The sequence below is a fragment of the Rana temporaria genome, chromosome 11 (assembly GCF_905171775.1).
Source record: "Rana temporaria chromosome 11, aRanTem1.1, whole genome shotgun sequence".
NCBI lineage: Eukaryota > Metazoa > Chordata > Amphibia > Anura > Ranidae > Rana > Rana temporaria.
The window spans coordinates 141,702,141-141,713,270 of NC_053499.1; the positions used below are offsets into that span (position 1 = coordinate 141,702,141).

Sequence of the window (11,130 nt, forward strand, 5' to 3'; positions counted from 1 at the left end):
GTCATTTGGGTTCACCATTTTACTACGTTTATTTGTGGTTGCATGGATTCACTCTTACAGATGCAATTATCCACATTTTGCTTCATCATATATGATTGTGTATGAACTCAAGACTTTGAGTCATAAATATTGTTTGGATCTCATTATCTTCACCCAATCCCTCCTTCACATCATAGTCATTGATGTGAGAGGAGTTTATAGAGGAATTTGGAGTGGAACACATTTTTTTGGACATTATCACACATTGCTGTGCATTTTTTTTTTGCCTATTATTATAGTATTATAGTGCACGTACTGTCATTTGGGTTCACCCTTTTACTACGTTTATTTGTGGTTACATGGATTCACTCATACAAATGCAATTATCCACATTTTGCTTCATCTTATATGATTGTGTATGAACTCTAGACATTGAGTCATAAATATTGTTTGGATCTCATTATCTTCACACATCCCCTCCTTCACATCTTAAGTCATTGATGCGAGAGGATTATAAAGAGGAATTTGGAGTGGAACACATTTTTTTGGACATTATCACACGTTGCTGTGCGTTTCTTGTCATATTTTTTTATTTATTTACTGCAAGCGCCACTACACCCCCTCTTTCTTATATGCACCTACGATAACAATTTCAGACCCCTCCATGATTTCCAAGTGGGAGAACTTGCAAAATAGCAGGGTGTTCAAATACTTATTTTCCTCACTATATATATATATAAATAAAAACAACAAAAATCAGATGACAGGCCCATTTTATAGTGGAGTTTTTTTTATTATTATTATTTCTCCACAGAGGAGAAGGGGATGGTGAATTTGCTCAGATGGATCCAGCAGCACATTCCTCAGTCTCAGCCGCTCTTCCCTTCGCTCACCACAAGACCATTTATTCCTGGAACGGTTTCCTCCTCCAGCTGCTGGAGACATCTGAGGCTGATGTGTCCTTATATCAGGACTGCAGCAGTGGCTTCCTGTCACCAGTCATGGACGCCGAGTCGGTGGCATTACCTCAGACATTTTGGCTCATAGATTTCTATGAAAAATGAATCTGATGTTTGATGCCAGCAGTGCGCCAGCTACCAGAGAACACACTAGATGCTTCATTATCCTAATGTATTCCAATGCTACAGGCTTTTGGCAGGGTGAATGTTTGGCTCTTGGCATGAATACCGGCACACACCTGTCCTGTGCGGAGAAATTCACCTGACACACACACCTGTATTGTGCAGAGACATTCACCTCACACTCACCTGTATTGTGTGGAGACATTCACCTCACACACACCTGTATTGTGTGGAGACATTCACCTCACACACACCTGTATTGTGCGGAGACATTCACCTCACACATACCTGTATTGTGCAGAGACATTCACCTCACACACACACACACCTGTATTGTGCAGAGACATTCACCTCACACACACACCTGTATTGTGCAGAGACATTCACCTCACACACACCTGTATTGTGTGGAGACATTCACCTCACACACCTGTATTGTGCAGAGACATTCACCCAACACACACACCTGTATTGTGCAGAGACATTCACCTCACACACACACACCTGTATTGTGCAGAGACATTCACCTCACACACCTGTATTGTGGACATTCACCTCACACACACACCTGTATTGTGCAGGACATTCACCTGACACACACCTGTATTGTGGATAGACTACCACCTCACACACACCTGTATTGTGCGGAGACATTCACCAGACACACACCTGTATTGTGGATAGACATTCACCTCACACACACACACACCTGTATTGTGCGGAGACATTCACCTGGTTACAGGAAAGAAATTAGCTCCATGTATGGCGGGCCTTGGTGCCACTATAACTTGTACCCTGATGGCAGGATCGCCAGGTATTGAATTACACAATGAGTTTAAAAGACTGCAGATTACATGTGAAACAAAATGAGCACATTAGGCCGGGTTCACACTGACAGCGGGTATGAAATTGTGCGAGTTTGTTACCGCATGTCAGTCGCTATTTCAGAGACATCTGTGCGGATTGCTGCACAGATGTCAATGGTAATCGCACCCCAGAGTCGCCAAAATTAGTACAGAAGTACCATTGAGAATCAATGCGGTGCCGCACAGATTTGGACAGCGCCATTGCCGGCAAACCGCATGCCAAATCGCTCCAATGTGAACCTAGGCTAAAGCTAATAAAACATTTCTCTCTGTCTAGCTTTATCATTTGAAATGGATGTTACAGCCGCCACCTCAGACACAACGGATACTAAGCAGCTATTGAAGGGCTAAAACCAGTAAAATCCTGGGTAGCAAAGGGCCACATGGGGCCCCCAAGGTGATTGTTGGAAACCACGGGGGCTGGAAAGGGACTCTGGGCTCATGAAGGAATTTCCTCTCTATATAAGCTCAAGTTATTTTCTTCAGATTCTTTGCATCCAGGGAACAACAGGATTATAAAAACGGCCTTTTCCTTATTAGACATGACCAGGAATGTTCACTTTCTGGTAGGAATGACCTTACAGAAAGACGTGGGCTTATCACACTACAAACACATCAGCCTCACCAGCAGCAACACCCAACATAATAGAGAATAAAGGAAAATACTTTTTGCTGTAGAAAGTGATTATTTCAATTACGCCTGGATGTGGGTGGAAGGAATATCCTGTTGGCTTTCCAGAACCATAGAGAACCTGGGCCATGAGATCCTAGTACTGGAACAATCCAATCTCCCTAGATGAATGCATCAAGAAAAGTAAAACAAATCACAGTGGGTGGGAGAGGTGGGCGGACAGTGATACAGACTACAGTGGGTGGGCGGATACCGACCACAGTGGGTGGGAGGATACAGACCACAGTGGGTGGGCGGATACAGACCACAGTGGGTGGGCGGATACAGACCACAGTGGGTGGGCGGATACAGACCACAGTGGGTGGGCAAATACAGACCACAGTGGGTGAGACAAGTGGGCGGACAGTGATACAGACTACAGTGGGTGGGCGGATACAGACCACAGTGGGTGGGAGGATACAGACCACAGTGGGTGGGAGGATACAGACTACAGTGGGTGGGCGGATACAGACCACAGTGGGTGGGTGGATACAGACCACAGTGGGTGGGCGGATACAGACCACAGTGGGTGAGACAAGTGGGCAGATACCGACCACAGTGGGTGGGACAAGTGGGCAGATACCGACCACAGTGGGTGGGACAAGTGGGCAGATACCGACCACAGTGGGTGGGACAAGTGGGCAGATACCGACCACAGTGGGTGGGACAAGTGGGCAGATACCGACCACAGTGGGTGGGACAAGTGGGCAGATACCGACCACAGTGGGTGGGACAAGTGGGCAGATACCGACCACAGTGGGTGGGACAAGTGGGCAGATACCAACCACAGTGGGTGAGACAAGTGGGCGGATAAAGACCACAGTGGGTGAGACAAGTGGGCGGATAAAGACCACAGTGGGTGAGACAAGTGGGCGGATAAAGACCACAGTGGGTGAGACAAGTGGGCGGATAAAGACCACAGTGGGTGGAACAAGTGGGCGGATAAAGACCACAGTGGGTGAGACAAGTGGGCGGATAAAGACCACAGTGGGTGAGACAAGTGGGCGGATAAAGACCACAGTGGGTGGAACAAGTGGGCGGATAAAGACCACAGGGGGTGGGACAAGTGGGCGGATAAAGACCACAGCGGGTGGGACAAGTGGGCGGATAAAGACCACAGCGGGTGGGACAAGTGGGCGGATAAAGACCACAGCGGGTGGGACAAGTGGGCGGATAAAGACCACAGCGGGTGGGACAAGTGGGCGGATAAAGACCACAGCGGGTGGGACAAGTGGGCGGATAAAGACCACAGCGGGTGGGACAAGTGGGCGGATAAAGACCACAGCGGGTGGGACAAGTGGGCGGATAAAGACCACAGCGGGTGGGACAAGTGGGCGGATAAAGACCACAGCGGGTGGGACAAGTGGGCGGATAAAGACCACAGCGGGTGGGACAAGTGGGCGGATAAAGACCACAGCGGGTGGGACAAGTGGGCGGATAAAGACCACAGCGGGTGGGACAAGTGGGCGGATAAAGACCACAGCGGGTGGGACAAGTGGGCGGATAAAGACCACAGCGGGTGGGACAAGTGGGCGGATAAAGACCACAGCGGGTGGGACAAGTGGGCGGATAAAGACCACAGCGGGTGGGACAAGTGGACAGATACAGACCACAGCGGGTGGGACAAGTGGACAGATACAGACCACAGCGGGTGGGACAAGTGGACAGATACAGACCACAGCGGGTGGGACAGGTGGGCGGATACAGACTACAGCGGGTGGGACAGGTAGGTGGATACAGACCACAGCGGGTGGGACAGGTGGGTGGATACAGACTACAGCGGGTGGGACAGGTGGGTGGATACAGACTACAGTGGGTGGGACAGATGGGCGGTGCTATGAACGCTTCTCAGGAAATCTCACCAAAAAGAGGTCCACCAGAGGTGGTAGAAACTACAACTGACCTAGTACAAGCATACAGCACGTGCACCAGAACACACTGATCAGAGTTGATCGGGTGCTGGTTTTCCAGCATGTTTCTTCGACCGGATTTTGTCGGAAAGACAGCTGTACACACTGACCAAATGTCAGCCAGTTTCTGTTGAACTAGCCGAAATTCAGCCCATGTGTACCCAGCCTTATAGTCTTTCACTCACAGATCCGGGCGAGTAGACCCATGAATGGATGGTGTGGTTGTGTGGGTGGGTGGAGGCATGAACAGCCACACCAAAAATAAAAACACAGTTAGTCCGTTGAAAAAAAAAAAAAACAAGTCCATCTAGTTCAACCCAAAAAATTAATAAATGAAAAAAATATATATATTATTATTATAATAATAATAATAATAATAATAATAATAATAATAATAATACTACATTATGTATGACCTTAACAGATTTAAACAAATCCCCCTACATAAGTTCTATCTGTTTATCTGCAGTATTCTTTTCTCCTCATGCGTTCAAAATTTATAAGCTTGTCTGAGATTTCATAAAAAAAAATAAAAAAAACACAGGGCAGAGAGCTGAAAATACACCATGCAGAGCTTAGTGAGGAGAGCTCTGAGAGCCGATTGGAAGGAATGGACACACCCCATTTACGCAGCATACAGGAACAGAGCCAAGGCTGTCAAATCAGCTGGAGGTCCCTTCCCTGTCACCATTTTTCTCTTGGTGTCAGGAAAATTTGTCAGAAGTGACTAATGCTGATAGCAGTGGAAGGAAGCGTCAGACAGAAATGACACTTGGTGCTCTTAATTGGAGACAAGTACACACTATAGAGGGATATGCTTTGCTCAGATTTCTTGTCTGAGGTTTACAACCAATTTAATAAAAAAAAAGAAGTTGGTTTGTGGAGCATAACATAACCCCCCCCCCCCCCCCCAGGTACCACCGTAAACCTTACAGCAGTGACAGTAAAGGGTTCAATTAAATAATAGATGGATATGACAGCCAGGCAAATAGCAATTTCAGGACGAAAAGTCTGCAGCGGCAGCCACTGTATCTGCCTTGGCACAGATTGCCTTGTACTCCACATTCAAGGTGAGCAAATAAAGACCTCTGGCAATAGCGATCTCAAAGCCGACGTCCTTGATAGTTATCAAAGTCCAATAGGATTCCACAAACATCCAACAATACTTGAAAGTTACATTTCGGGTGGTCTGACCCTTCAAAAAGCAAATATAATGCAAAAAATAAAAAAAAATATCAATCTGACAATATATTTCAAGCACAATATGGAATGCAGATCCTCTGCGCTGTGCAGGCATCCCCATCACCCCCCATCACTGACCCCCTCCCCCCAGATGCCTGTCACTGACCCCCTCCCCCCAGATCCCCATTACTGACCCTCTTCTCCCCACAGATTCCCGTCACTGACCCTCTTCTCCCCCCAGATCCTCGTCACTGACCCCCTCCCCCATATCCCCATTACTGACCCTCTTCTCCCCCCAGATCCCCGTCACTGACCCTCTTCTCCCCCCAGATCCCTGTCACTGACCCTCTCCTCCCCCAGATCCTCGTCACTGACCCCCTCCCCCATATCCCCATTACTGACCCTCTTCTCCCCACAGATCCCCGTCACTGACCCTCTCCTCCCCCAGATCCCCGTCACTGACCCCCTCCTCCCCCCAGATCCCCGTCACTGACCCTCTTCTTCCCCACAGATCCCCGTCACTGACCCTCTTCTCCCGACAGATCACCGTCACTGACCCTCTTCACCCCACAGATCCCCGTCACTGACCCTCTTCACCCCACAGATCCCCGTCACTGACCCTCTTCACCCCACAGATCCCCGTCACTGACCCTCTCTCCCCCAGATCCCCATCACTGACCCTCTCCCCTCAGATCCCTGTCACTGACCCTCTCCCCCATCACTGACCCCCTCCCCCCAGATCCCCATCACTGACCCTCTCCCCTCAGATCCCCATCACTGACCCTCTCCCCTCAGATCCCCATCCCCTCAGATCCCCATCACTGTCCCTCTCCCCTCAGATCCCCATCACTGACCCTCTCCCCCCAGATCCCCATCACTGACCCCTCAAATCAATAATCACCCCCAGATCCCAATCACTCACCATCCTGAGATCCCCATCATCCCCTCCCAACCCCCTCAGACCCCATTACATCCCCCCCAGACCCCCGTCACTCACCACTTGGCTGCATTTCAGGACCCCACAGAGAGAGCGGATGTATTCCATGTCACACTGGAGACCCCGCCAGCCCTGGTTCATCCTGACGGGCTCCGTGGTGGGCTGGTAAGGACTGCTGGCCCCTGACACCATGGAGGCGGTGGAAGCTTCTCCTTCAAAGCCATCCATGTCTTCAGCCTAAACTATGACACCTGAGGGACCCAGAGGAGAGGACACAGATCAGAGCAGGGGGCCACAGTCCCCACAGTGCATGGCACTGGCTAGGAGAAGAAGGCAAGTCACATGTGTCTGGTGTAATCCCTCTCAGGAGAAAAGAATGGCACAGCCTGGAGGACAGACACTGCGATCAGTGTGACAACACTGACAGTTCTGTGACAGACGATCTGTAATCCCAGAAGAGTGATGGGAAGGGGCAGCTTCCTGTGGCCAGCAGGGGGCAGTCAGTGTGGGCTGCTGATAGGTGTCCTCCAGGCTGTGCACAGATCCAGTATGGGAAGTAGACGGGAGAGAGCAGTACTGTGTGCAGGCCTCGTGGAATGAGATCCTTCCGGGTAGTGGGGTCATGCTGGGGTTGCTAGGCAACACTTCCCAGAGGCCAACCTCCTTCCCAAGACTAAGAAGTGCCCAGGGAGGGGAGGGGGGCACAGGGAACTGGAGGCAACTTTACACATTTGATGCAAAAATTACTGAAAATTATATATAAAAAAAAAAAAAAAAAAAAAAAAAAAAAGAAGTAGCACAATAATAACATGAAAAAATAAGAAAAATACAATTGTATTATAAATAAAAAAAATAGGAAAAATATTATGATTAAAAATAGAATGTAGGGACAAAAAGCGCCACTAGAGGGAGCAATGTGTCCATAAAAAAAATCTGAAACAATGTATCCAAATTGAATCCAGAGTTTATAAATAGATAAACAAAGGTTACTATTTTAAAGAGTGTTTAGGGTTATACAGTACATAGACAGCACTAGGATCCAGAAGAAAAGGCCATTTTTTTCACTCATGCCCCCTATTACCTGGCTTCACTGTCTTTTATTCTATTTTTTTCTTATTAGGTGATTAATAATTATTGCACTTACTTTAACCCTTTTATGACCACCAATGTAAGGCTTGGTTCACACCTACGCAGGTTGCGTTTGATCAGTTTCTGCAGTGCAATTTTGCACATGCGTTTGGCAAAAAGAAAAACTGCTCAAATGCATGTGCAAAAATGCACTGCAGAAACTGATCAAACGCAACCTGCGTAGGTGTGAACCAAGCCTTACATTGGTGGTCATAAAAGGGTTAAAGTAAGTGCAATAATTAATAATCACCTAATAAGAAAGGGAAAAAAAACAGCTCAATTTGTTGTTGGGACAGATTTAAAAAAATATATTATATATATATATATATATATATATATATATATATATATATATATATTTAAAAAAAAACACAAATGGCAGCACAATTGTGGTAAAAAATTAATTAAACATAATAATATTAATAATAATAATAATAATAATAATAATAATAATAATAATGATAATAATTCGCTGAAAAAATGCACTACATTATTTTTTACAGTGTCTCCATTGAAGTCTATTGAACCAACAAAAAAGCACAGTTTTGAGTTGAAACAAGTCCCTGACCATTTAAAAAAAATGCAGTGGCTAAAAAAAGGCAGAGATGTATACGTGTCCCACAAGAAACCATGTTAAATGGACTGTAGTAAGTTTCTACAAAAAGCACCAAAAAACGCAATGGTGTGGACCAGGCCTTATGGTGGTGGATGCTGGGGGGGGGGGGGTAAACACACTCCGTAAGCTGACTGTCTGTTTTCTAATGAAAGTGACCCAGCAGCTGTACATCCGCTCAAATGATTTCTGTGTCCCCCACCAGCGCAACCTCGGCGATCCTTCCCAGACTCCACTGTCCCACCTGTGGGCCCAGGACCCACATGGCAGGTGTCGCTGAGTGGAGGGGAGGGAGACCAGCGAACGTGTTCACTAATCTCCTCTAGCTAGAATGAACCTGGAAGCAAGTGCCACTTCTGCTTTCTGGCGTCACTTAGCCCCCTTTCACACTGAAGCGGTTTTCAGGCACTAAAAATAGCGCCTGAAAACGGCCTCCTATTCATTTAAATGGGCCACGGCCTCTCTGCAGCCAGGCCACGGATGCAGGTGGGCGGCCGGCCGGCCAGCATGAGACACCTGGGTGGGCGGCACGAGACAGCCGAGAGAAGCGAGCAGGCGGGCAAGCAGAGATGACATCATCTTTAACCACCCACCCTGCATTACCGCTCTCATGTCTTCACTCAGAACCCACCACTGCACAGAGGCCTGCCTATGACCAATGCTACAACCAATGCAGTGACAATTCACATCTGGTGGCAGGCAGCGTGGCAACTGACGTTCCGCATCTGGAGGCAGGCGGCGTGGCAACTGACGTTCCGCATCTGGAGGCAGGCGGCGTGGCAACTGACGTTCCGCATCTGGAGGCAGGCGGCGTGGCAACTGACGTTCCGCATCTGGAGGCAGGCGGCGTGGCAACTGACGTTCCGCATCTGGAGGCAGGCGGCGTGGCAACTGACGTTCCGCATCTGGAGGCAGGCGGCGTGGCAACTGACGTTCCGCATCTGGAGGCAGGCGGCGTGGCAACTGACGTTCCGCATCTGGAGGCAGGCGGCGTGGCAACTGACGTTCCGCATCTGGTGGCAGGCAGCGTGGCAACTGACGTTCCGCATCTGGTGGCAGGCAGCGTGGCAACTGACGTTCCGCATCTGGTGGCAGGCAGCGTGGCAACTGACGTTCCGCATCTGGTGGCAGGCAGCGTGGCAACTGACGTTCCGCATCTGGTGGCAGGCAGCGTGGCAAGTCACAAGCTGCATCTGGTGGCAGGCGACGATGGCAAGTGACCCGCTCAGGGCTCCCACTAATTCTGCATTATGCTGAAAAATGGCCTGTAGGCAAGTGGTTAATATCACTTTAGTCTAGGTTCACACTGGTGCGATTGCAGACATTGCATGTGATTTGCACTGCATTCCTGTGCTCATCACATCCGATGTCTGTGTGGTGCGATTTCAGCCATACAGTTTGTATGATTGAAATCGCATCACATTTGCACTAAAATGGTGCAGGTCCCCCCCCCCCCCTCAATCGCATGAGTGTTCACACCCATGTGATGCGATTCTGCCAATCGCACTGTGTTTTGTAATATGTTTCAGGTATTGTTAAGATAACATTGGCATCACCGCAGATCATATGGATGCCGTATGATTGCAATGCGATACGGGAAACACAGAATTGGCTGCGCTTCCCACGTTGCATAAATGTGAACCGAGCCTCTAAGCTAAACTCAAGGTATGGATTTTATCATATAGTCACACAGCACCAATGCAAGTATGCAGATGCCATACCAGTCTGACCGCTGTGGAAGTGAGGAATCAATAGAGGAGAGGCTCGCTTGGCATGGGCAAAATTCACAGGACGCCTTACATTTTTCTCAGTGAATGCAAGGAATTCTCTGATTGGAGGAGGTGGGGGATCATGACGTCACCACCCTGCCTCCCACCTTATTCATTTAGAGAACACCAAGCTGGACCAATGGAACTATGCAATAAAATCAGAACCTGCCATTCAGCTTTACATTTTTGAGACTAACAGACCTTGTCATGAAGAAAACTCTTGCGCGCAAGCGTGGGAGTGATGTAATCGCAGCTCCGGCCACGCCGAGGGCAAGACACGCCGAGGGCAAGATGTCAGCTCCCTCAGCTTGGACCGTACTCCAATACGGGGGCTTCGTTCTGAGGTAGGTATTTCATAATGAGCTACTATGCGCTGCATACTAGCTCATTATGCCTTTGCCTTGCAGGGTTTTTTTTGGGCGGGTTTACTTCCGCTTTGAGAGTTCCCTTCACCAGAACTAAGGGGCCAAATCAAACCCCTGAAAAACAACCCCACACCATAATCCCCCCTCCACCAAATGATATAGAATACAAAGCAAGGTACATTAAAACAGAAAAATCAGATGACAGGTCCACTTTAAACTGAAGTTGTTTTCATTTCTCCACAGAGGAGAAGGGGATGGTGAATTCGCTCAGATGGATCCAGCAGCACATTCCTCAGTCTCAGCCGCTCTTCCCTTCCCTCACCACAAGACCATTTATTCCTGGAACGGTTTCCTCCTCCAGCTGCTGGAGACATCTGAGGCTGATGTGTCCTTATATCAGGACTGCAGCAGTGGCTTCCTGTCACCAGTCATGGACGCCGAGTCGGTGGCATTACCTCAGACATTTTGGCTCATAGATTTCTATGAAAGATTAATCCGATGCCAGCAGTGCGCCTGCTACCAGAGTACACACTAGATGCTTTATTATCCTAATGTATTCCAATGCAGCAGATTTTCCGCGGGGTGAATGTTTGGCTCTTGGCATGAATACTGGCACACACCTGTATTGT

The 11,130-nt window shown here is 48.4% G+C and overlaps 1 protein-coding gene across 1 annotated transcript in view; it reads right to left on the bottom strand.

The window, feature by feature from the left end:
• CMTM4 (CKLF like MARVEL transmembrane domain containing 4) overlaps positions 1-7,262 on the bottom strand; it is a 37,379-nt gene extending 30,117 nt beyond the window's left edge. The window contains exon 1 of the mRNA XM_040329213.1: positions 6,687-7,262. Within this exon, the coding sequence (XP_040185147.1) occupies positions 6,687-6,854 (168 nt within the window). The 5' untranslated portion in view covers positions 6,855-7,262. The remainder of the gene's footprint in view (positions 1-6,686) is intronic.
• Positions 7,263-11,130: the final 3,868 nt, after the last annotated feature.